Source organism: Anopheles gambiae, chromosome 3 (assembly GCF_943734735.2).
Source record: "Anopheles gambiae chromosome 3, idAnoGambNW_F1_1, whole genome shotgun sequence".
NCBI lineage: Eukaryota > Metazoa > Arthropoda > Insecta > Diptera > Culicidae > Anopheles > Anopheles gambiae.
Genome location: NC_064602.1, coordinates 4,837,571 through 4,863,554, shown reverse-complemented (window position 1 = coordinate 4,863,554; position 25,984 = coordinate 4,837,571). Strand labels below are relative to the sequence as shown.

At 46.8% G+C, this 25,984-nt stretch overlaps 6 protein-coding genes and 1 long non-coding RNA gene across 11 annotated transcripts; 3 read left to right on the top strand and 4 right to left on the bottom strand.

Moving 5' to 3' along the window:
* Positions 1–608: 608 nt before the first annotated feature.
* Positions 609–3,139, bottom strand: LOC4578339 (uncharacterized). Of its 2 annotated transcripts, XR_009766162.1 has the most exons (3): positions 1,796–2,487; positions 897–1,725; positions 609–786 (listed from the first exon to the last, which is right to left on the bottom strand). It is a non-coding gene; the product is annotated as an uncharacterized LOC4578339 (long non-coding RNA). The 2 variants fall into 2 exon arrangements; XR_009766161.1 differs by having other exon boundaries at positions 609–1,725; positions 1,796–3,139.
* Positions 3,140–3,981: 842 nt separating this feature from the next.
* On the top strand, positions 3,982–4,925 carry LOC1277895 (ejaculatory bulb-specific protein 3). The gene is made up of 2 exons (XM_317404.3): positions 3,982–4,430; positions 4,522–4,925. The coding sequence occupies exons 1-2, from the start codon at positions 4,241–4,243 to the stop codon at positions 4,836–4,838; spliced, it is 507 nt and encodes a 168-aa protein (XP_317404.3). The 5' UTR covers positions 3,982–4,240; the 3' UTR covers positions 4,839–4,925.
* Positions 4,926–6,856: 1,931 nt separating this feature from the next.
* LOC1277896 (ejaculatory bulb-specific protein 3) lies at positions 6,857–8,927 on the bottom strand. Of its 2 annotated transcripts, none has more exons than XM_061658512.1 (2): positions 8,792–8,927; positions 6,857–7,516 (listed from the first exon to the last, which is right to left on the bottom strand). In XM_061658512.1, the coding sequence occupies exon 2, from the start codon at positions 7,484–7,486 to the stop codon at positions 7,106–7,108; it is 381 nt and encodes a 126-aa protein (XP_061514496.1). In that variant the 5' UTR covers positions 7,487–7,516; positions 8,792–8,927; the 3' UTR covers positions 6,857–7,105. The 2 variants fall into 2 exon arrangements, with proteins under 2 accessions (XP_061514496.1, XP_061514497.1); XM_061658513.1 differs by having other exon boundaries at positions 8,620–8,793.
* Positions 8,928–16,693: 7,766 nt separating this feature from the next.
* On the bottom strand, positions 16,694–19,032 carry LOC5668238 (putative neutral sphingomyelinase). Its single transcript, XM_001688976.2, has 4 exons — positions 18,866–19,032; positions 18,616–18,789; positions 18,348–18,531; positions 16,694–17,873 (listed from the first exon to the last, which is right to left on the bottom strand). Exons 1-4 carry the CDS (start codon positions 18,901–18,903, stop codon positions 16,992–16,994), a joined length of 1,278 nt encoding a protein of 425 aa, XP_001689028.2. The 5' UTR covers positions 18,904–19,032; the 3' UTR covers positions 16,694–16,991.
* Positions 19,033–19,337: 305 nt separating this feature from the next.
* On the bottom strand, positions 19,338–20,096 carry LOC1277898 (ejaculatory bulb-specific protein 3). Its single transcript, XM_317407.3, has 2 exons — positions 19,943–20,096; positions 19,338–19,871 (listed from the first exon to the last, which is right to left on the bottom strand). The coding sequence occupies exon 2, from the start codon at positions 19,827–19,829 to the stop codon at positions 19,446–19,448; it is 384 nt and encodes a 127-aa protein (XP_317407.1). The 5' UTR covers positions 19,830–19,871; positions 19,943–20,096; the 3' UTR covers positions 19,338–19,445.
* An 822-nt stretch (positions 20,097–20,918) lies between these two features.
* Positions 20,919–22,258, top strand: LOC1277899 (ejaculatory bulb-specific protein 3). The gene is made up of 2 exons (XM_317408.3): positions 20,919–21,078; positions 21,338–22,258. The coding sequence occupies exon 2, from the start codon at positions 21,349–21,351 to the stop codon at positions 21,730–21,732; it is 384 nt and encodes a 127-aa protein (XP_317408.3). The 5' UTR covers positions 20,919–21,078; positions 21,338–21,348; the 3' UTR covers positions 21,733–22,258.
* A 1,351-nt stretch (positions 22,259–23,609) lies between these two features.
* Positions 23,610–25,963, top strand: LOC5668240 (phosphorylated adapter RNA export protein). 3 transcript variants are annotated; one of them, XM_061658508.1, is made up of 7 exons: positions 23,610–23,700; positions 23,770–23,906; positions 23,991–24,712; positions 24,830–24,939; positions 25,012–25,103; positions 25,168–25,435; positions 25,522–25,963. In XM_061658508.1, the coding sequence occupies exons 2-7, from the start codon at positions 23,847–23,849 to the stop codon at positions 25,782–25,784; spliced, it is 1,515 nt and encodes a 504-aa protein (XP_061514492.1). In that variant the 5' UTR covers positions 23,610–23,700; positions 23,770–23,846; the 3' UTR covers positions 25,785–25,963. The 3 variants fall into 3 exon arrangements, with proteins under 3 accessions (XP_061514492.1, XP_061514493.1, XP_061514494.1); XM_061658509.1 differs by having other exon boundaries at positions 23,611–23,700; positions 24,842–24,939; XM_061658510.1 differs by having other exon boundaries at positions 23,653–23,906.
* Positions 25,964–25,984: the final 21 nt, after the last annotated feature.

Sequence of the window (25,984 nt, the reverse complement as noted above, 5' to 3'; positions counted from 1 at the left end):
TATGATGTTTGCTATTGCACACTAGCTTTAATTTGACTTGTATCATCTACATACAGCTGCTAGTCATTCGAAAGTTAAAAAAAATCTTTGTTTATGTTATTGCATAACTGTATCGCACATTCGCTTCCGTCAACAAAACCTACACCTAACTGTTCACCGTGATTCACACACAGCATAATTTCCTGCTGTGTTATCGACCCATGAATAGAAAACAGATGCGGCCTATTATCAAAAGAGAATAACGGAAGACTTTTGTGAATTTTAATCGTATTTAGAAATGCACAAAAAATCGCCATCAAATTTGAATAAATTTGCTGGTCGTGTCGTTGTTTATGGAACGAACGTTTTATAGCGTTTAGCGTGAAACGCTTCCCTCTCACGTTGCATACCCTGCAGGCGCAATCTGCAATATGTTACCGCGATAGCATAACGTTCAGGCGAAATTGATGTTATTCTAAAAATAGCTTTCATGTTGCTGTTTTTATAGCCAGTTTTAAAATTAAATCAATTTGACATTAACTGTACAAAAAAAAATGTTTTTTTCGAATGCAATTAACATTCAACATCAGCATTTATTAGACAAATCGTATCGTAATCGTAACATCGTATAGATTTTTACAAATATTACTTTTTATTAAACTTCAATTATGAGTTTTAAACAATATTCATATCTTCATCATATAACACACACACTTCGACAGTACAACCTAAAGCTAATTATATTTAATTTCTTTCGTTGATAACTTGCAACACTCCTGGATGGCTTTGTCCTAAGGTAATTCATCCCTGAAAATAGATTAAACATATGGTCCAACATAAGTATTTCCGCTCTGGCAACAAAACCAAAGAAACACCCGTAACGATCGACAACTCCCTATCTATCATTTTAAACCTACACGGATAATTCGAACTGAACTCGAAGCACATTCTGACGTCAGAGCATGAGTGTCCATTATTGATGGGCACAAAATTATACCGAAACGAACGTTTCAACCCTTTGCGTGAAGTATGCTCAATAAGACGAGGTTCTTTTTGCGCGTCACAGCATAGCCCAACTTTGTACGAACAGCACGAGACACCAGAACAATGGATGCGCGTAATTGCTGCTCGTCGATAAACGGTGGAGAAAAAAGTGTGTGAGGTTTGTTTTTTTTTCACTGAACGAATGAGTACTTCTTGTACCAATGATGAGTGTTGAGCTTGTGTGGCTACCCTCTAGTATGGAGTTCCAAAACTGAAGTAGCACTTTTTTTTAATCTGAACGTCTCTTTGTGACCTCTAAACGGTCAATACACTGACTTTGAAGCGTTAGGCAAACATTGCTAAATGATATAGTGTATGGTTTTGTTTCTTAAATCCTTAAAGAATCCAAGTGTGAAACGGGTGAAATATTCAGCATTCCCAATTTTCTGTTTGCTTGGCAGCCCCGCCAAAATACACCACCAAACAAACATTGACCTTTCCAATTAAACGGTAAAACTTGCCAACAGCGTGTGACATCGATTGCAACGGTCAACAAACCGTTCCAAACCATCGCCAAGTCAATGACACGGATTATAACACCAGATCGAATTTCAATTGTCCTGAGTATTCGATAAACCTGCTTTCGATTGATAGAAGCACTAGAGAGACGGTTGCATTTCAAGGTCATCGATCATTCGCCCGTACGATCGAGATGCAAGCGTCTCAAATATTGCTTCTCGGAGTGCCATCGTCCAAAAAGTCCTACGAGAAAGATACAATAACATATATAGTTATTCATTTTTGCCCCAACACGCACTCTTTTTAGACACACCTTTGGGCGAATCACCAAGAAAGTCGAGCCCGCGTAATGACGTTTCATCTTCGATGTACTGCGCGAGAACGATCCGCTCACGATCGTGAAACAGTACGAAATTCCCCAGCACGAAACAAAACAGCACTAGCACGATTCGGCTTCCAATCGTGGCCATTGTTCTACTGTGTTCAGGATACTCTAATATCAACAGACAGTTACAAACAGAGCACGTTTCGTGTCACCGACGAATGGAATCGCCCAAAACCACACGACGCGCAAGTTGTGAACGTTGTGCGACGCTTCACTCGGTGCGATAATCGAACGCGTACTGAGTGCGGCCGCGAGTCTTTTGCACAATTGAGCTTCCCTGTTCTGCGCCTCCTTCGCGCAAAGCGTCCCCTCGATCGAGCTCGATTACGCACGTCACAGGCGAAGCGCAAGGGGGATGGACGATCGTTGCTCGTCGCTAGAATTATGAGTGCCTTTTCTTACGCTTCGTCATGCCGCCTGTCCGCGCTTGCCACTCGACTTACGGTTGCCGTTGAAACATTGAATGGCAGTCAAAATCACACCTTACGCCAGTCCCTCAGGCTTTACTCACTCGGTAAACTTAGGACAATGCTAAACGGAGCAAGATCACTGTGGAGTTTAGGGATGGAGCACGCTGCTTCCACCACGAGACGGTCAGCTGATTGGATTTAGCCCAGACCCTTGGTCTGGCGCTGCCGACGCTAAATTGCTGCTTTATCATTTAAATTGAAATCTCCATTCGATTTGCGTCGTGTCTAGGGGAACTTTCGAGAACAAGATTAACCCGAGATTGACAGTAGGATGCGTTTTGTTCAGATTTGCTGACAAGATTGTTTGTTTAGTTTATTTCCTTATTTTGTTCTTTTTTCTAATGTTCTTTCAATTATGTTGGTCACGTTCTCGTTTGAAAGCGCCCGAGCTACCGTAACATCCTAAACATGCTCAATCAATTATGCTATCGTGACAATTGTGTTCGTTTCCCATTTCCATAACGTCTCCATGTCTCGAGGCGCGCATGTACTGAGTCACTTAATTTCAAACATTAGCGCTACTTAATGCTCTCAATGGCAAACAACGTGCGCTACTGCATCGTTCTCCCGCCATCTTACCAGGGCGTGCCATGCCACATCGGACAGGCATGTGAGCTGCTAATATCAATCTTCAACCAGCCGAACTGCTAACTGGTTCGGACAACGTGCGTCGTCGCGGTGAAAGAAATTCGTAAATCAAAATAAATGGACAACGTTTTAGAATGATGCGGATTGAAATGTGAGAATGGTGCGATGCGGTTTATTGGGCCACTATTTGTACGTGGGTTCATTGACGGTTATCAGCTGCTTGTGTCGGTATCTAACTTTTTTTTTTTTGGTATGTTCCTGTCAATGAAGGATAGAAGGATTATTCTTCCTCAAAATCACAAACTCAACCACATTCAAATGGCCTGACAAGCATTTAACTACTATTATTATATCTTCTTTAGTAAAGTAACACACTGATGATACTTTTCAAACACATCGTACGCAATAATCGTTCCAATATTGTATGCAAGTCGCGACAGGAGTATTAAACGCCTGAACTATATGCTTCCATTGCGATACATTCCTTTGCGCCTGTAACATATGCAATTTAATATCTCGCTCTACGAAGAGTGTTTAAAATTCGCGATTTACTAAAGAAGATTTCAAACACTTAATTTAACGTTTCACAACAATATGCATTTCCCTACACAGCTTCCAGTGCTTACAGGGTTTCCCACGATTTATTGGTCAGTTCCCATGATTTTTTGGTGAATTCCCACGAATTTTTGGTCGTATCCCATGGATTTTTAGTTCGTTCCCATAATTTATTGGTATTTTCCGAATGGATATCAATACAATTGGACCAAAAAAATCTGGGAAACGGCCAAAAAATCGTGGGAACGCACTAAAAAAATATGGGAACCAACCAAAAATTGATGAGATCCAACCAATAAATCGTGGGAAACCCTGTATTCAAACGGGATTGACTTTATCATTTAGAATCAGAAACTATTCTGTGTGATTATTCTTTAACTTGAATCCTACAGTAAGCAACAAAAAATAGTTTCTATAGTTTTCTTCTACAACTGACTTATCAATGTATGATGATATCGTGCTTCATCTACCATATGAAAACAAAACGATTACTTTCAATGCTAGGTTGAATGCAAGGTGATAATAATGTTATTGCCTATTACAGAAATTGATAGAATTGCAGCACGCACGGTCTGTACCATCGATTATTCGTTTATGTATCCAGACTTATCAGTGGCTAATTTGACTAAATTGCCATTCGGCTGGCATATAAAACTGCCATCGATAAGCAGATGCTGTGGTTGTTCGTCCGCAAAACTCTCAACTGAAAGAACGCCAAAGTGATCGTGTGTAGTGATAAAACTGTGTGTGGTTTTTAGTCATGGAGCGCTTTCTACTACTGTTGCTGTTCGTGGCGATCGTGCTCGGTGAAACAGCGAACGAAACCTACGTCACCAAGTACGATAACATCGATCTGGAGGAAATTTTCAGCAGTAAACGTTTGATGGACAACTACATGAACTGTCTGAAAAACGTTGGTCCTTGTACGCCCGACGGCCGAGAGCTGAAAGGTAGGTTGGTGTGGGCGTGAAAGGCTTGCCTCGTGCTCGACCATAAACCGACCTGCTTCAACTTTTATCATCTTCCAACTCCTCCTAACAGACAACCTTCCCGATGCGCTGATGAGCGATTGCGTGAAATGCTCCGAAAAGCAACGGATCGGTTCGGACAAGGTGATCAAGTTCATCGTCGCCAACCGGCCGGACGATTTCGCGATCCTCGAGCAGCTGTACGATCCGACCGGCGAGTACCGGCGGAAGTACATGCAGTCGGACGCACTGGCCGAGCACGTGAAGCAGGAAGACCGCGACTTATCGTCGAGCGGCGACGGCGACGCAGACACTGAGACCGTAGCCCACGCAACCGAGCATAACTCTCAAGATCATGACCACCGTGAAGGACAGTCGGATGCGGAGTGAAAATGGAAGCACAAACGCCACCATGTACTGCAATTGTGTGTAATAAAAATCACATTCGCTTCATAGCGTCAATAATTCACACAAATACATAGCCTGTCTAGCTAGTAATCTTCATTTCTACACATTTGCGTGTGCAATCGTGGCTAGACACATACAACGTAGTTTCCTACAGTATGCAATTTTCTACAGCGCCTGCTCCACCGTGTGCCAAAGCGACGACAAGCTCAGTCGGACTCAGTTCGATCGACTCCAATTTCTCGCTAATGGCGGCTTCCTCCCCTCCCCCCTGACAGTCCATCATTAGATGGCACTCTCGTGCCTGTGCCCCATGCACGTGAGTGAAGAAAAAGGTCGGCGATGCGTTTTTGACGCTAAGAGTCATAATTTGCCGCCGGTTCTGTCCGACCTCCGCGGCCGATCACCGTTGTACAATGGAGCGTTTTTCATGCCCACCGAACTTGGTCCAAAATGCGTCGACCTCGTGTACCGCCGACATTAAAAAGCGCTTTTCGTGCATTAAGAGTGCAGCTGCAGCCACGGATGATTCATCCGTGGGTGAGCTACTAAAGCTGTCTGCAAATCTATGCCCACTAGTGGACTAGCGTGTGTTGCAACCAGCGAAGGACAGCCAGCGGGACATTTCGCACGGAACTGGCTTTTATGATAGACGCATAATTTTTTGTAACGGTACGGTTGGATAAAAACAAACGCATTGAGAGTCACTTAATAGTGACACGTTTTTATTTCCATTCCAGTTGACATGGTGGTTTGGCACATGGCTCAGGAGATGCAAGAATAAAAAAGGGCAATTAAAACCGTAGTAGGACATACTAAACGAATCTGACACATGGTTTAACGGGTTAGAAGGAGAATTTCGATGATTCATCCTGGTTGTTTTTCAGTGGACTTAGTGCTCTGTCAGTATATTGTGCATGCACTGATTGCATCACTCTTTTTACGCAATACACCTTCGATTCTCCAACCCACGTTATTCTTAAACACTCTCAAGCTGTCCCTCCCTCTCAACAACAACAAAAACAACATCCCATCGATAATTGCCCCGACCAAGCCGCTCAATTGAATTGACCCTTTTTTGTCCTTCGTAAAAAAGGAAATCGAAAGGGTGGGCACACACACACACACATTACTCAACCAAGTCCTACTCAAAATCCAACCTTCTGACCTTAGCCAAAGGAAAGATGATCGAAATTTGTTCGACCATCACCTGCCCCAACTGCAGCCGCACACGCATCACACTTAAACCGCTTTCCTTTTTCGGAAGAAAATGAAAGCTCTGCGCCCACTTGAGGTGCTGCTGCATCGATTGCATCGCCCTGTTGCCATCTCTTCTTCAACTGTGCTGCACCCAATACAACAATGGTTGTTATTATTGCTGCTTGGGTGCTTTGTTTCGAAATGCGCTGCATCACGCAGCAAAAGGATGGATGGTGATGAAACTCTGCACAAATTATGTTATTATGCAACAGATCCCGAAATGGTGCGATGCAAGGGGGCTGTGGTCGTATTTACAGATGATGCTGCTGAACCATGAGCCGATTTTTAAAGTAGGTCACCTACTGCTAAGGGAGCTCTTTTTTTCGATGCTTCCGATGTTTCTTGGAGAGATTTATGTACCACAAAAATATTAATGATCATTTCGGATATGAGAGACTAATGTAAGATATGACGAATAAGCTTTTTTTATAGTTAAAACTGTTTGTTGTCTCTGTTTATTGGTGTACTGATGAAGTTTAAAAGTGTTGAAAGTTCGCTCAGAAGACGCCGCTTCACAACACACCGTCCGTTGATCGCTGTCCACTGCTGTTCTTGCCCAGACGATCGTGCGGGTTGAGTTTTCATTTAAAACAAATTATTAACGCTTCATGAACCCATAGGATTCGACGACTACTTGCTTTGCTGCTCTTCCTTCGCATATCACATCACCGAACTGTATCGGTCACCATTAGAAGAGGGGGGCCGAGCTCGATCGTTTGCTCCGTTCGAGGAATGCGCCGGCACTCTCTCTCTTCGCAGGCTGGAAACGTCGGCCTAACTAACACTGCTGTTCTGAGCTGTAGGTTATGTAGGTTTGTGTTTGTGTGTGTGTTTTGCGAATGTAAGTAAAGAGGCACTTGGTTCTGGTATGCAGTTTACCTGCCCGGTACGGTCAATTCAGTCCCTAAACATTATCTCGCACGTCCCATTTCGTTGCGCAAGCGGTCCAGATCGTTTGTTTGTGACACTAACAAAAACATAGCGCACACTCCTTACAGGTTGATGCCCTTCTTCTTGGCATCCTCGCGGTACTTGTTGACGTAGATGTTCTCCGGGTCGTACTTCTTCTGCAGGTTCTCCCACTGGTCCTTGCGGTTGTCGATCAGGTAGTTGATCACCTTCTCGGTGCCACTCTTCTGCTTCTCGCTACACTTGGCACAGTCGGTCTTGAGGGCGTCGGGCAGGATGCGCTTCAGCTCGTTACCGTCCGGGGTGCAGCGGCCAGTATCCATCAGACACTTGTAGTAGTTGTTGAACAGACGGTCCGACTTCAGGATCTCGTCCAGATCGACACCATCGTACTTGGTGGTGTACTTATCCTGGGCGGCAACGGCGGCAACTAGGGCCAGGGCGACAACGACGAAGAATTTCATCTTTGCACGGATGAGGGGGGGTTTAGTTGACTGTTTTTGTGTGAGAATACAAATAGAAAAAGGGGTGTTGTTAGTACACTGGTTCGATAAACACGATCACATTAGCGAGTGAGCGAAAACGCTCAAACCATGTTTACTACTTCACAGCTACACAACAACTCTTTCGCTCGATTCGCTCAAACCGAGCTGAGTGTTTTTATCACTGCATTTGAGACCAAAATTATATACTATCTACACCGCGTGCCTGCCATCGCCCGCCATTTACAGCTCTGACCTATGGCACGGGCAATAACACAAATGCGCTGTGCGCTCCGGCAACCCGCTAACGTACTAATGTCACACACTACCCTTGCATTGTGTTGTGTGGCAATCAAACGCACTCAAACACACAAACAGCAAAAACCGGCTGCTCCACGTGGCGGATCTTTGGGATCGGTTCCGTGTGCCGGGCCATGGTCGTGGGAGGGAAGTGGACGCCGCGAGCGGTACTCCACCATACGATAAGTGATGAGTCAGTCTGGCTAGTTATCACTGATTACACCGTCCTCTGAAGGGTGTGCGTGTGTGCGCTGAAAGAGGTGTCTTTGAATATCTACGTTCTACCTTCCCCATTTCTAAGAAATCAACGACAACGCCGCACAAAAAAACAAACTTTGCACCGAGCAAACGGTTCGACGGGACGATCGCAGGCGGGTAAATAGAGGCCTGTGAATCGTGCAAATGGTGTTTGTAAACATGTGTACCTAGCACATTATCGAATGGAGTGGTAAAGTTTGGAGGCATTGCGCATACTTAAAGGGCATGATCGAGCTATGATCTTGAAGGGAATTATTATCTTGCTGAACTAATCCAAACAATTACTTTAAAAGTTACTTTTATCCTTTCTAAAACGAAGAATAGCTTTAACTTCTTATCACCTAGTGATTTACACCTTTCGAACAATTATCCTATCGCTTCTACCTGCCGCAATTGCCAACAATTGGCATTAATAACGAAAGACTTCAACGGCGCACTAAAAGCGACGAACCCGCCTTTACAGCAAGCAACTCACTATTGCGCAAACCGTTCAAGCTTTAATTACTGCACACACTCTCACACTTATTGTTTTCCCGGATATTGTTACACGGCCTCACCTAGAATATCTTCCCCCTTTTCACTAGCATTTACAAATTACTAAACGGTAACCAGTGTTGCCAATTAAGCTGTCATCTACTCTTTTGCGATCTTGATCGCCTACCCCTGCCTGCCTCACTTGATCCTTCGCCGGGTCCAAGCTCCTCGGTCCAAGCCACCGGGAATACTTACCCTTTTCGGGGTGAAACTCGGTTTGCTGCTCACTGAATACAGGCAGAAGCCAAACTGTGACTATCTGCAGCTCTGGAGCAAGCTTATATACCGAACGAAACATATTTCGTTCGCTTCCCTGTTCGCCAAACCAAACCCTCCCGAGCAAACCGAGGGGGTCCCGCTGCTGCTCGGCCTTTTCTCAACCGTCATGCTCCTTCTTGCTGCTGTTTTTGTTTTTGTTTCTGTATCGGTGTATGTGTCCCCCGCTTCCTATTTCGTGTTTCTGTTTTCGTGCGTTCAGGCCTTGGCTGCGTTTCTTCCCGCCGGCTTGTCTGCGCCGGCGTTCCACTCGCGCCACTCGGGTCGAAGTTTCCTGACGTCGCGCGCTCGCTCGCTGTTTTTCGGCTGTGGCTTGGCTCGCCCGCTCAACCACACCAGCTGATCGTCCTTCCTGTTTTATCGCACACGCGCTATCGCGACAGCATCATCATCTTTGACGTGTATGATTCGTTCGCTCTTCTTTGCCATGCAGCGTCTACAAGTACTCTTCGCTCGTAGTTCTCTCCCCTCCCCCATCCCCATGACCGGGGGTGACCGCGAACATCGCATAAACAAACTTGTATGAGCCACGAGTGGGTTGAAGTTGTTTAATTTTATTTATTTTTGGACCAATGGGGCTGGCTCAAAGCTACTCGACGCTGCGATGTCTGTGCCTTTGAACGCCCTCGGGACGATGTTGTGCCATAATCTTCACCATCGCAGCGCATAATTAGCATGATCAGCGGCGTCCACGGTCGAGAACGGTTGGTCAATAGAGGCGAGAGGCAGGACCGGAGACGCTGATAAGTACACGAAAGCAAAGGAGCTTACTGGGGAAGGTGAAATCGTGTACCATTTTGGTGAATATTAGTCGATCGTCTGGTCTTGTAGCACCCAGACGTGTGGGATTCGTCAAGCGTCTTGTCGGCTGCGGCCGATAGAAGATTTGCAATCGTCTCCATCGTCGACCCGAAACCAGTTCCCCGCAAAGCAGACTCAAAATGTAAGCTGAGCTGCTAGCAACGACGGCGAACGCGCTTAGACAAATAGTGAGACGGATTGAGAGAAATTTGGCAGAACAGCACCGGAGCACCAGGGGCCTGGCGCATATTCGTCAAGCAAGCCGGCTAATCTTCGAATGTCAATCAAAGTGGTACGCTTAACGGTCAGCTTCAGCAGCCACCCTGCTAGGTGGATTAATATTTTTGCATCGCCTCTTCCTGCTAGTTCCTGCTAGATCGGGGACATTGGATCTTGCAGAAAAGAAAGCCACACCACGGCGAAAAGGGTTCCCCAAATTTAAGGCAAAAAGATATCAATCATGCTTGCCGAATGTACTCGACGAGACGAGAAATTCAAAAACCCTCCCTTTCGGCCGGAGAAAACCGGACCAAACCACATCGCACACGGCTCTAGCCATCGCCGAAGGTCCATCGGCCAAGCGCGAAGGTACACCTCGCTACATTGATTTATGATACATGCGATCGAGCAAAACATTCACCCGATTCGTGATGATCCGAAAAAGGAAGGTAATTTCGTACCGCGCTGGGTCGTAGTAGGCTGGGACCTTGTCTCGTACAACCCTTACCCTTGGCGCACGAGCAACGAGCAAGGCGAGAATCGTTTGTTCTACATGTCTCGGAGTAGAATTTTCCACCCATTGGGGCGGGGGGAACGGGTGAAATAATAATCGAGCCACTCCATTATTTGTTACACCTTCCAAATGACCTGCAGGGAAGGAGAATCCATAACCGTTTCCATATCTCTCTGTTTGCCACGTGCAGTCACGAAGGGGTCATGTAAACGATAATTTTCCATCCGACTGACGACAAAGCCCTCCCCCGCTGGAACAGACTCCGGCGGCTGTGCATTGATTAAAATTCATAACACACCCACACCGGCACCACCGCCCAGGCCTAGAGCGGTGTTTTCTGTGGTAAATCACCGCAAAACAGTGGCGACGGCTGTGCTAGAACAAACGGCATGCGAAAACGGGAGAACAAAAAAACGGTAGCCGGTCTCCACAGATCAATTAACACAATCTTGGTGGCCTATTTTTCATACTGGAAATGACACACACACAAAGAGTGGGAGAGGAGTTATTAGTCACCGCCGGAGAACCCCTTTGGAAGGTTTCCAATACATATTCTGCGATCGTTTTGCGTCGCGTGCTGAGGTAATCGATCACGAAAAACAGCCACAGTAATTAGTGTTATCCATTAGCTTTTGTTTCTGCTCGGCGTGTATTAGAATCTGTAAGTAGCTGCCTCCCGTAACTGATAAGTGGTCAAAACAATACGAGAGGTTAAGGTTAAGACGTATTGACTAGAGCTAATGCCCAAAGAATGAATGACTTTAATGAAGTCGATACACGGAAATGTGTCTAGCGAGATGATATTTTCCATCCGCCTCTCCATCATCGTCTACGTCACAAGATGACTCACTGTAATTAGACTCGACGCACACCACAAACACAAACCAAACACAGGAAAACACGATCAACAAAGATCAATAATAAACAGCGGCGCGAACAAATCAAATCGCGCAATGCGCAATATAAATTGGGTGCGTTAAAAGTGTAGAAAGGCAAACTAGAAGCGCAAAATAATACTATAATTACCCGCCGTCGAAAATTGTGCTGCACTTGAACGACTGTTCAATTCTGAAACCAACTATTCCGGGAAATCCCCCGGTCCAAAATTGCCAAATTACGCAAATCACACTTCCCTCAATGTTTGATTCTAACCTGCCCCCACGTCAGTTTGTCGATCATTCTTTGTGCCCAAAACAGAAGAAGTTTTTGAGAGGGAAAAAGAACGAATGGCTAGATCATGCTTTTTACACTACTTGTTGATCACTTTCATCTTCTATCGAACCTATTCTAGCTTAAATTGGGTGGTGGATTTTAGGTTTTTGCTTCCAATCTTCTACCGGAAATAATTGATTTTCTCATCATTATTAGATTCACCTTCAAAATCCTACACATAACGCCTCATCTTACTGGGGCAGTGAAACTTTCTGGACTCTCTGCCATTTTCTCCTTCGTCATACAAAGGGAGTAAACATAGGCTCAAAACTGATTTAGAGGATAAACAAAAAGCTCTACGTACTCCTCCTACCCGCTTGAGATTGAAGTCTGTAAACAGTCCCGCTTTTTGCGACAGCGGGTTTTTTTAGCAAACGGACGGACACTGCCCATTTACGTCACGGTTGAATACAGCGAAAGCATGGTAAGTCAGCTGAGAGCAGACAAATAAAAAGCATTTAAAAAAACACGATCATACGTTTTCATGTCCTCTTGAAACAAATATTTACAACTACGCATGGCTTATTATACCGATTTTTGGTTGTTTCTTCTTCTTCATTAGCACAACAACCGTTGTCGGTCAAGGCCTGCCTGTACCCACTAGTGAAGTGAGCTTGGCTTTCAGTGACTTATTGTTACCATAGCAGGATAGTCAGTCCTACGTATGGGAGCACGGTCTATTCGGGGTTTGAACCCATGACGGGTATGTTGTTAAGTCGTGCAAGTTGACGACTGTACCACCAGACGGGCCCCCTGGTTGTTTAACTTCATTTATTCTCTGGTAGACGAGTTGATCTGCAGTTGGTTTAACGTAAAACATCGATCAATTACTGAATGATCGTAGCATGCACTGTGGGGTAGTCGAGTGTGAAGATGATGGCCTACTACGATTGACCTTAAATCTAAATCGTCGCAGTAAACAGTAAACGTCTCTTTTGCTCTTCTGCTTCATCCATTTCTTTAGCCCATTTGCTTGTTTGTAGGGCTCAACCGGTAAAAGGTTTATCTTGTGAGACAACGAGGTTAGTGTTTATCTATTATTGTTTTGCAAACCCATGGCTCACGTGCCCGATTACGAAAACGTCCCCAAAAAACCACCTCCAACGATAGAGCCAAACAGCTTATCTTAACGGTGGAAACGATCGGTACCACTTACTAGCCGTAAGTTGGTGTGTTCACAAAGTTTTTCCATTACAGTTTTTGCCAATGATTGGATCGATTGTTTACGCATGGTTAGCGGTAGAGTTAGCAATTGTTTGACGGTGTTTGACGGGGAACAAAACCACCTCCCCTAACGTCCATCGATCATTAACAGTAAGAACCATTTAACGCCTACGGACACACGATAGACTTTGCAGTAAGTATGTGCTAATTGTGCAACTTGTTGCTTTTTTGTTTTGTTTCGCTCGCTTCCTTACCTTCTTTTCACGCCAACAAAACCAAACCCCACACCAGCGGCGGCGAGCTTGTTGGCGGTCAATTAGAGGTGGATTAAAAAGAGGGTGAGAAATTTTCCACCCCAAAACGATTTCCAGTTAGTCACAGGTATAATAAATTACACGCCATTTGTTTTTTTGCACGGGCTCACGATCGTGGATGTTGGTTTTCTTCGCTCATCTAACAACATCAAACAGCCTAAACCACCAAACAACTAAGTGATCTTCCTAATGATCGTGAGGGGCTCTCAAGTCGAGATGCTGCTGCTGTACTACATTCGATGACACTTCGGTTTCTTTGGGCTAAAGTCAATGGCCTCCGTGTGCGTCATTTACCTCGGTTTATGGTGCGTCTTGGATGGGGTAAAGTTGGAGTGGAAAGATTTTTTGCTGCTGCGGCAGCTGCTACTGTAAGGGTAAACACGGACGCTCGAGTAAGGAACGTGTCTAGCTACTGCATTTCCGCATCAAACCAGTTATCTCGTCCAACGCAGTTTGATCTGTTCTAAAAGCATTTTTTTTTATTTTTGTGAGCCACACTCAAGAAGCTATTGTAAAGCCTTCATATCATATCTGTCAATCGATCGTTTCCGTACGTTTATTTTTAATGCAGGAGCCATTCTTATCCTAAAAGATTCTTTTGACAAAGGGACCGTCATCCTTGAATCTAATAAGACGAATTCCGCTAAAAGCTACATTCAAAGCACGTAATTCCATTTAATTTGGACACATTGACGTGTACGGTTCGTTGCATCTCTTCACTGCCAAAAAAAAAACAACTTCGACCCATCACGCCTTCGACCGATGCTGTACAGCTCCGCTGACAGGTTATCAATTAACAGCTGTACGATTCACAGCCCTCCAATTGCAATTGAGCATGATTCATGGCGAAGGAAGAACTGGCTTGAAGAACAGTATTACACTTTTGCTGCAAAACCGTGTTGTCTGCCCCAAGTCCAGACATTTGAATACACGAACGTCACGGACGGTTAATTCCTCTGCCCTTGGGGTCCGGGCGCCCGCAAAACGGCGGTCAAAGTCGGCAACCGATCAATAGAAGCAATAATTCGGCATGACAGTGAGCAATCGATCGGGATGCCAGTTTTTGCCTTTGCTGCGCCTCATTTCAAGCTTTAAAGTTGATCGTTTTCCACTCGCGTTGCTTTGAAAGTAAAACGAAGAACTGTTTGCTGCAGTGCAAAAATGCAGCAAAAACTCGTTCTCTTTTTGGCGCAGTGCAATGATGTAACCGGTGTACGCAACGGGAAGAAAACTTCACTTCAACCTAAATATAAAACAACTCCATTTACTGGTCCCACTGTGTCCCACTCTGTTGTTGGTCGAATAAAATTGCAAACTTATGACTTTCCTCGTTAAAACTACTAAAAACATCATACAAACCTGTACATCCGGATCGAAACGGTTGCAGCATCGTTTCGTTGCGAGATAGCTTACCAGTAGTAGAGCATTGACCCTGGTTCTGGTTAGTTTGCAAACTATTTCAATTTTCTTACTCTTACTATATCGGATAAAGAACACGTGTGTGTGTGTGTGTGTGTGTGTGTGTGTGTGTGCGAGTTCTTGCCAAGTCTTCCATTTCCCCCGTCCCGAAATGCGCCACTTTGTGACAGTTGCCCAATCAATCATCGCAGTTTTTCGATCATGGCATGATCATGTGTCAATGATCTCTGCCATAGCTTCTACTGCTAAATGGCATAAAACAAAGTCAAAAAAAAGTACAGTAAGATACGATGTGGAGTTGATCTTTGAACGTCTTCAGACCGGCTAGTGGAGCCCAGAGTTGGAGTTGTGCAGTAACTCGTTTTGAACGCGGCTCTAGCGATCATGTTTCGATAAACAGCTTTATAGATGTCTGCGGGGCATCTTTCGCTTCCAATGTTTCTCCAAATTGTTGAGTTACGATCGACATCGTCTGGTCTGTTTAGGCGTATCTTCCAAACTCTCCAATACACCGTTGGATGTTCATGATCATGATGGCTCTTGTCGTGAACTCATCAACCCGCCAACCTGCCAGCCCAGCCCAGTGTGAGCAAAACCCAAACGAGATCAAGTTCAAGTTCACAGCTTAACGTTAATCACAAGCCGGCGCGCGTGTCTGCCTTGCCAACACAGCCGTTGTGCAACCGTCCGCTCATCAACAACTCGGCGTCCGGTACGATACCAAGCCTGTCTATCGCTCCAAGTGTGCCCCGTTGCTCGACAATCGCAATAGAAAGGAGGTATTTTTCCACTATATCGGTCAAGCTGCAGCAGAAAGACGTCAAACGACGTCTTTTCACGGAAATCAGTTCACAGATGACATTTCTTCTCGCAAAACAAAAACTGGTAACTGGTAACAGGTTGCGGGAATTCCCACTGCCCTATTGCTTCTGCTTCCAAGAAGCCTTCGCACCCGGCATCCATATTCAATGCGAGATCGTACTACATGTGGCGTCGTACTTTTCTTTACGTCATGTACGGCAGAGGCCGTTCCCGATTTGCGATTGCGATCGTTTCTGGCGATCGCTTTTCCATCCCACGGCACGATCTGTTCGATGGTTCTAGAATGTTCCATCCGCAGATTGCTCTTGCGGAAGGCAGCGCAAAGGTAGCGCAAGAACACGAAATGGGAAGAAGCGAGAAATGATTTCCATTGGTACAAAATTACAAAATTGAACCAAATGCTGCTGCCCGATCGCACACGCTGCTGTAGGACGAGTACTTCAATTGAGCTGCACTTGAGACCTAATCCGCTTTGCAGCACTTCTCGCACTGCCCTCCCCAATGCTGCTCTTCTTCATTGACGTCATTCTGGTGTAATTTGTGAGCGTGATCGTTCGAGTGCGCTGCAAGAACTGGGGCCGAAGTGCCAAAGACGACGACCCACGGTGGAATGATAGTTTTCAAATTGATTGGCATAAGAGCAATTTTTTAGACATTTAGAAGTTGGTTGTCAATAGAAATAGTATCAATAAGCTGATGGAAGCCTAAAGCAAGCCTTTTTCATGCCCCAATTGTTCGATCAAGCCAAGGAAATGTCTATTTCATTCAAAAACATCGATGTCAGTCGATGTCTGACTTGTGCATCGGACAGCCAAGAGATGATTTATTCATTAGATAATTGTTTTTGCCACCTGCCTGAATGACGAACGAAACTGCCAGCCTGCTGGAAAGTTCTTCAAAACAGATTGCTCATATGCGGAACTAAGCCCGGGTGCTTCGAACCGCAACCATCACATCCTTTTCAAGCAACGTGTTGTGGGGCAGAATTGGGTTGTTTTGAACTTACTAACACAAAAAACGCTGCGAATTGTTAGACACGTACCCTGACACGGTTCATAAACCACCGGAACTGCTAGACGTGAATTCAAAAACACAGCGCTGAGACACAGCTGCTGACTCACCTGGAAAAGCTCTCGCGCGAGAGATTACTTATCGCAAACCGCTGTCGACATGAAACAGTGAGCCGGTGCATCACCAACACTTCGTTTAGCGCTAAAACAGCGAATCAAGGGAATGCCTGCAACACCCGTACCACTGTGCAAATTGTGTGGCCCGAGCCGCTTCAGGCTAGATAGCTGCTAAACGATGGCCGTGGACTGTGGTGAATTTGAAATCGAAACAAAACAAAGAGCGTGCTTGAGTGTTTTCCCATGTGCCTCAACCGGCATGGAAGGTGTATCTATTTTTTGGGGAATGTTTATATTTCATCCAGCATATTAACAAAACTATTTAACCGTGCGTGCAGTGTGTCTGTACTGGCTGGCTGTAACAGCATCTAGCTGCCCGACGGTCGGGTGCAGTCTTCTATCGTGCGGTGCGGTGCATTTAGCTGAAGGTCGTGTGCTTTGAAAAAGGGTTTGGTAAAACGCGAGAACGCACAGCGTAAGATTGAAATCGAGCGAGCAGCCAGCAACGCACACGCCCTTGAGTTGTTTTATTTTTCACCCTTCAGCCCATAACCACCGACCGTCGTCCCGTCGAGACTGTACCCTTTCAGGGCAATTTCCATCGACAGCTTGCCGGCCAGTATGCCATGCTTTTCCATCACGTTCCAAATCGTGGCCATTACGACGAAAAAGATGATTACAGCACAGAGCAGGAATTTCAGCACCAGAAAAGCTATCTTCAGCCCGTACGGTGCCTGCAGCTCGAGCATGTAGATCAGTGCGATGATCACCCCGATCGCCATCAGCGTGTAGCTGCGTCGGTGCGATTCCAGCTGCTTTAGGCTTTCGTTGCATATGGCCACACTCTCCCGCAGTGACAGCACGGCTTCCCGGTCCGTTTCTTCGCGCGATTCCCGGCTGCAGCTGTCCTCTTCCCGCACTTTGCCGCTGTTGCAGGCGATCAGGTTCTGGATGGTCGACGTGGAAGAGCTTTTCTTCAGTATGAGCTTAGCGTACACGGCCTCATGGTCAGAGTAGCTGAACGTTTGACCGGGCACACGCTCCGGCAGGGGTAATCGATGCTCCAACAATCGTCCTTCATAATGATCCCCTATGCGGTACAAGATGTAGTCGATCCGCTTTCCATTCGGGAGCTGTTTGGCTGCCATTGGGTCGGTGTAGCTGTTTGTGTGGCATTCATTCGTACCGACCCCGCTCCCAATGGATTTGCGATCGTATGAATCCTTCAACTTGGAGCTAGTTACCAGCACACGGTAGGCGAGATCTCCCGGCTCGGTGTTCAGATCGCCGGCCAGCACCTGCAGCACCGACTGGCCGCGCGTACTTTCAATAAACTGGGCCGTATCGTGCGCCTGTATCACACGATGCGCCATGTAGTCGTCACACTGCCGGTTGTACTCCGCATGAAGCTGTCGGGGAAGAGGTATAGCAATGGAAGATTTTTAATGTAATATTTAACTTGTTGCGGGCAAGTGTGTGTGTGTGTTTCTCTCTCAGGGGCGCCATCATTAACATATTATGAAAATTCATTACCATACATCTCCGGCCATTGGATTGGTCAGCATAGCCAGGACAGGAAGCAGGAAGTTACTGGTGATCATTCAAGACCAGTGACACCTAATCACCCCGCAGTGTTGGAACAAAAACGAACCCCTACATTAACCTTCCCTGTCTACAGGTCTCCGGGGGAGCGAGTGAAACACAACAAAATAGTTCATAAACGATATCTTAATGCCAACACAGCACCCGTCACACGTCAAACTTAGATCCAATCTAGCTGGAAGCAATCAGAGGCACCCTTTACAGATTCTAAACCTGTTGACTCGATTCCCTGGCTCATGATTAATGCAGCCCCGTAATGCGGCGTTTCCCATCGTACTTACATGCGCAACGTACACATGCACCAGCTGATCGTTGACGGAGATTTTCGCCATGCCGACCCCCTTCCCACCGAACCAGTCGCCGTGCTGAATGCGATGGATGTACCCATTCACCGACCAGGCATGGAAGAAAGCCGCCACAATCGGGTAGCGCGAGAGAACCGCCAACCCTGAACCGACGACACCACTGGAGAAGGGGATAGAAAACGAGAACGAACGGTGATTCATTTTGCGCACCTTTTTCTATTGCGGCTTGCCAGGCATTGCTTACCTGTAAAAATAGTGGCAAAAGGGAAGCACATTTTCCACCCGCTGCTTCAAATACTGATAGTCACTGTCGGACCACACTTCCTGCAGTGAGACGATGTCGTAGTTGCCGCTGGCCAGCACATCCCCGATGGCCTTCACGCGAGTCTCCCGATCCTTGGACACGTACGGAATACCCCTGCAGCACACAAAGAACAAAACACATCAGCTGAGAGGAACATTTGTAGACGCTCCCATTAGGATACACAACTTACCAAATGTTAAGCGTTAAAATACTCAACTCCATCGCCATTTTGATACACCCACCAATAGAATAAAAGAAAATAAATAGGACAGAATTATAGATGTGCAATTTCGGTCCGTGCTACGACTGCATCCTCTGATGATTTCAATGTTTTGTTTTGATCAGAACGAGAGAGAGAGACAGAGATGGAAGCTGTCAGTCGTCGGCAGCCTCCGCGCAACCTTCGGGAACGCTCGACATGGGAAGTATTCGACCTCGATGCGAAAAACATTGCGAAATATTTCAATGTCATACGAATATTTCAATACGCAATATTTCAATGTCGACCCAAAGCGATTTGGCGGGAGAAATTTAAAAAACGGTGAAAGCGGAAGTTTCAGTTGGAAAATTGTACAAAAATGTGTTTGCATTCCAATTTTCCTCATAAGTTTTCGTTTGTTGAAGCGTTCTTTCATTGTTATCCTCCTAAGAAAGTCAGCATATTTTAGAGCCAAATTTTTATCACATTTATTTTTGAGATAACATCAACAAACAAGTATCACAAAGCGACCACTATACCGATCGCTTACAACAAACCCCGCTAATCACGCTTATTCCAGCTTGATGCCCTCCTTCTTGGCCTCCTCGCGGTACTTTTCGACGTACAGGTTCTCCGGATCGTACTTCTTCTGCAGAGCATCCCACTGCTCCTTGCGGTTCTCGATCACGTAGTTGATCACCTTGATCGCACCGCTGCGCTGCTTCTCGCTGCACTTTTCACAGTTGGTCTGCAGCGCTTCCGGCAGGATCTTCTTCAGCTCGTTACCGTCCGGGGTGCAGCGGCCCTCGTCCATCAGGCACTTGAAGTAGTTGTTGAACAGACGGTCCGACTTCAGGATCTCGTCCAGATCGATACCGTCGTACTTGGTGGTGTACTGCTCCTGGGCGGCGGCAAGGGCCAGCAGGGCGAAAGCGATGGCAACGAACAGTTTCATGATGTGGCAAAGAGTGGTAGTTTACTGGTGCGACTAAAGACGCTATAGAAAGACAGCACGAGATTAGCGAAAAGAACACTTTACAACTTGCAATGAAAATTTGCTAAACTAACCGAAATGAAAGTGCGGACGGTTACTGTGGAGAAGACGCTCTCAAGCTGCGTTTGAAGCACCGACTGTACCGAACTACAGAACTGCGATCGCTTTTTATACCGCTAAATCTACACTACTCTATCGGATCAAGGATACCGCGCACCGAACACCGCCAAGCTCTCCGATGAAGCTCTCGAAGTTTTGCTTTTCGGGGCTTTCGGCTACACCTTACCCCACCATACCGCACCACAGACCGCATTGTGTTCCATTGTGGTCTATGCGGTATATGTCGGCAGTGGTAACAGCAACAAAAAAAAGTTTCACCAACAGCACCTACAACCTACAACCTTCCACACGCGCGCGCTCGCGCAAATTTGCACGACCCCTTGGACCGTGGCTCTCTCGGCTCAGATGCGCGTGCACCGCATCGCGCCACTTCCGCCAGAAAAATGCCCCCCTCGCCCCCTCTCTTTCGCTTCTAGTCTTCGTTCGTGTGGATGGATCGTCTCGGATTCAGTTAAAAGCTTCCCCACCACTCATCTGTACGTCACAGCGTATCGATAATAATAACTATAAGCAACATCAACGTGTGATGCATCTTAAGCAAAGCATAAGCGAGCGGATATTGCAAAAGGGAAGGAAATGGGGTCCAAAATTTTGCACAAACCAAGATGACTAGACGAGGGTGCAAAAATGAGGCCAGAGCAGTAGTGACATGAGATTACTACTCCAAGTTCATGATCATCCCGCACACCCGCCCATCCTTCGTCGTATCGATCTAATGCTTGAGTCGAGCACAACCCCCCACCTCCCCCCAATGCACTTTTCGCTGCAATGCGTGCTAACGTCATGCGCGGAACTCATAGCCGTCATACCGGTATCTAGCCCGTCCGCCCGGAGACCCCACGAGAGCACGAGTGTTAACCTCTCCCGGCGGGGTGACCACGAATCGTTGTGTTGTGTTGTTGTCGTCATTGGCAAATCTCCCCCACGGGTGCTACTACTAGAGCCAGTCTAGACACTTGTGTGTGTATGTGTGTGCTTGTGTCTCGCGGGGGTATTCAATATATATAAAAGGCTTGCCGGGTCGGTAGATAGAGCACAGTGAATCTACACACTCCTTTCCAAACGCTTCGCAGTTCTAACGCCAACACAGGTTAGTATACACAGCACATACAGCAGCAGAGTGATAAGAAGCCGTTCATCACAGCTATAGCGCTTAGATTGAACTTCGCAGCGAGATCGCACTCGGTGATCGCATTGTGATAACGTTTCTTCGAAGAGCATACAAAGTGCCTAATCGGCTGCGTAATTGTTCGATCGCGTGTGAAACAAATACGTTATCGAGTTCGACCACGATACAGTGCATTTTAAACCCATTATTCAAACCTCTACATCTCTCTTGCCCGGCACAGAACGCTCAACCATGAAACTGTTCGTCGTCGTTGCCCTGTCCCTGGTTGCGGCCGTCGCCGCCCAGGATAAGTACACCAGCAAGTACGATAACATCAATGTGGACGAGATCCTGAAGTCGGATCGGTTGTTCGGCAACTACTACAAGTGTCTGCTGGATCAGGGCCGCTGCACCCCGGACGGTAACGAGCTGAAGCGCATCCTGCCCGACGCCCTCCAGACGAACTGTGAAAAGTGCAGCGAGAAGCAGCGCGACGGTGCGATCAAGGTGATCAACTACCTGATCCAGAACCGCAAGGACCAGTGGGATGTGCTGCAGAAGAAGTTCGATCCGGAGAACAAGTACCTGGAGAAGTACCGCGGCCAGGCCCAGAAGGAGGGCATCAAGCTGGACTAAGGTGGAAACCCGGAAGAACGGCGGCCATAAGGATGGCGAACAGCGCTGCAGGCGCTTTCTATACATTTCTGCGCTTCCGACAGCAGGTACAGCGTGTGTGTCCTTTCTGACTTCCTCTTCTTCTACACCATCCGGCTCCACAAGGACACACGATGGCCAGTGAAGCAAGGCAGCGGAGAGGGGGCGTGCTGAAAACTGCTGAACTATTTCCCTCCCCACCCTCGTCTGGTACACACTCTGCTGATGTGGAGTTGTGCGTGAAAGTTCCATGTTTTGCTGAACTTACTACCCTACAATGTGATATTGTTCGTTTGGTACGGGCATGTCCCGTACTGCTGTAAATGGCCATCATAGTGTTATTATGGTTTCTTCCTGTTTCCTTTCGGTTACTATTGTTATTACGTTATGTTTTATTCTATACATGTAATGGAAATTTTTGGCTCAACACCTGACGGAAATTCCATGAAAAACAAGAACAGGATACAGTCCTACAATAAATCCAATAAGCAACACTTTCTATACCAAACATACCTCTGCTTGATGTTGTTGTTATCATTCCTGTTGCGCACTGTTGCATGAATACGCACGCACCGAAACCGATCTAGCCGCAAATACGAGCAATTAGTCGCGGCGGGGCTATAGTAGTAGTGGGTTGGGCCGACCACTACTGGCCGCATCGATCGATCGAAGGTGTGGAATCTAATTTATGCATCCGAAATGAAGGTTATTACGCGCCATGTTCGTTCTCTCCTCTCTGCCCTGTGAGAGCGTGTGAAACGCACCACCCCGTCCGTTATGAACGGATCGTACCCAGCCCATGTCTGAGGGGAGGGGGGAGGGATGGGAGGGGTTAATTTGCTTGCTGTCTTTGAAGGAACTATCGGTACACCTTGTTGTGGCTCGTTGGTTCCGCGTATGGGGGTGACCCCTCTCTCGACCATTGATGATCGGGTCAGACCTGCATTAACCGGAAGCTGATCGAACGGACGTCAGCTAACGGTGGTGCCCTTTGCACTTGTATAGATCGTCGTAAGTGGAGAGCAAAACAAAAACAAAAAGTACAAACAAGAAATTTTAAACCGTACTCATTAACTATTCCGAACAACAATAACAAGAACGGTCACGATAAGTGCCACCGTTATGCCGCCCTTCCGCCCGCCCGCCCCCAGCTTCTTGGAAACGTGATCACCATCGGTAAGCTGGCAATTACGTTTACTAATTGATACTGAGCTTTAAGCGGGTCGTGATTTTTTTCTCTAATTCCACCCAATCGATACCAAGTAGCTCCTCGTGCTATTATTCCGTGCTGTGTGCAATATGCGAAGTGATCTGTTTACTGGCAACGCCTTTCCGGCTGGGGAACACCCTACCGCGAGAGATTATAAGTAACGATCATCGGTTGAAATGTGTGAATAGAGAGGGGAAGGGGTTGGATGGGGTGGGGTGTCACATAACCGTTTCGTTAACGATCGCAGTTTGTAAACATTTGCCATGGGTTAAGCTGGCAAAGCAAATAATGCAAACTATTGACTAAACTCGGCGAGATAGAGAGCTCTTACGGCTGTGATTTCGCAGTGATTTGTTTACATACATATGCATACGATATCCACAACGAGAAATGCCGACATTACACAGGCCATGGGATCAACATTTTATCATTTTAACTAATAAATCAGCCAAACAAAGATTTCTTGCGTCTTGATGTAAGCGAATTGTGCATTTCCGCCATTCATTTCTTTTCCCGATGAGACAAATGCCAATTTTAACCACATTTCGCCAAAACATCCCCTAAATTGACCAACGGTTTTTGGTTTCACCCCCCATGGCGCGTTGTTTGATTCAAATGTGAAATGTTTCATTGAAAGCAAATGAAACACATCGTTCGTTTTTTCAAGCAAATTCTTTGTAAAGACTTTTGTCAACCAAACGTCAGTGCAGTGACAAACCCGCGACAGTTTGATTATTTCGGTGATACTTTTCTCTCGCGAAGCTATCACGATTTTTAACTAAAATTACGTATTTATGGCGTATTTCTAGAGTTATTTTACGCACCAAATCCACCCAATTGTATTCCCCCGTGCTGTGGCTCGAGTTTTGCAACGAACGGCACACAAATGATGGAACATGAGACACTCAATGTGCTGAGTCCGAAAGACGACTTGGAGGAAGGAGAAGTAAATTCATTGTTTCGTCTGGGGACCGTGCTTCCTGAATCAGGCTCTAACGGTTGCCGCTTTCCTTTATCTTCCTTTCGCCAGCTTTCGGAGAGCGACAGCGATGGCTACACGCCCCTGACCCGGCCAGAGGCGGCCAAGAGCGAATTTGCCTCCGCCTCCGTCAATGTGCCGCGCCAGATGGACATCGTTTCGGACGAGCATGACGACGACGAACTGCACCACGAGAAGAGCGACTCCGATGGAAGCTCGGATGAAAGTGGCAGTAACATTCGACTCGGCCCCATGAACTATCCCAAACGGATGGCCGGACATTCGCCTCGCACTGCACACAAGCGGCCGCTTCATGCGCATCCTCCGGCCGTCGCTGCTGCTACTGCTGCAGCTGCCGCCGCCGCCGCCGCTGCTAGTGGTGCCAACCCCAAACCCATGCCACACGGTACCGCCGCCCGAACAAAGAAGTATAACATATGGACGGAAAGCTTGCAAGAGGACACACTGATGGAAACGATGCGCGGTTGCGGTGTGACCGGGAGTGATATGCGAAACCGTGACGTCGAGTCGTACGACTACAAGCTGAGATTTCGGCTGCAAAGCGGCAATGCGTTCGAGCGCTTGAAGCGCCGCCAGTCCAATTCGGACGATTCCGATGGTTACACGGGTGGCGGGAAGCGTATGCGAACGGGTCACAATTCGTATCCGGAGGCGAGCGGTACGGAGCGGCGCGGAAGTATTAAGGATCGCATCGGCAAGCGAAACAACAGCACTGATAGCAATAGTGACGATTGTGCACAAAACGCTCCAAGGTAAGTGTCGAGCGCTTGTTGGCAGCTTGGGGGATGGCATAATAATGGTTCACGCAGTGTATCGGTGAAGTGGGTTAAGCTTAAGTCCGTGCAATATGAACGCAAATTATGCCCTAGATTTGATTGCAGGCACATACCGGATCTCGAGGTGGGGGAAAACTGTACCAATGAAAAGTTTGGCATAGAGCTGGCCGAAAAGCTGGAGGAAACGCACACGGAACTGATGGGTAAGGATATAGCCTGCTGGATTCATATTTGACCGCAGTCACTGAATAAAGTGGTACTATTTGCTTTTTCAGTGCGAGTAGCTGAAACGCTCGGCCAGGAAATTCCAATGAAACTCTTCAAAGAGACACAGAAAATCGAAGCCGACGGTGGAATGCTCGTTATGGTAACATAAATCACTTCTTATCGATTAGGACATTCCGTTTCAATCATTCTATTCCCCATTGCAGAAAGGCTGGCGGCGGCGCACCCCGGGCGGTGTGTTTCTCTTTCTCTTGAAGCATTGCGAAGAGGTAGACGAGGAGGCCAAAAGGACAATCTTTCAGAGCGAGAAAAAAGCGAAGCAGAAGGAATGGAAGCTAACGAAAAGCATCAACCGGGACAAGAAGGTGGAGGAGCTGAAGAAAACGCTTAACCGCCAAGCGGCCAACGATGCTGAGCAAACTTCTTCCTCCCTGCCGATCATGGCACACCTGAAGGCGGAAACACACAGCACTCGTGAGTGAAGAGTACCTTGCACAAGCGTGCAACAGGAACAGCATAATACTAAATGTATTGCCTTCCCTTTTTCTCCTCTTTTCCAGTTTCAAACCCTCCCCCTTCACCGGTGGGTGAGGAAAACTTTGAGGGCAACTCCGACTTCGAAGCGCGCAACATCCACGTAAACGTCACCACCAGCCCGGACAAAACGCTGCTGCTGCACGGGCACGACACGGACAAAGATTCGGACGTCGCTCCAGAGGACGCGTGCCGGATGCTGCCGGACGGTTCGACAGCGATGCGAAACTTGGCCAGCTACCAAGAGGACTGTCTCGATATTACGTGCGATGATATGGATCTCTTCTAGCGGCGCACGCCCGGGACGTGCCGTGGCCTACCGCATTACAATGAGTTTTTTTCTGTTTTGCGAAATCACACATGTGCTAACGAACGACGAGGCGACGGCTTAACAGTGAATGGGATTCATAATGGGAAGAGAACTAAATCTTGAACTAAATGTAAATACTCGAACTTGAACTACACTAACCTTAAGGCTTCTTCTAGTTA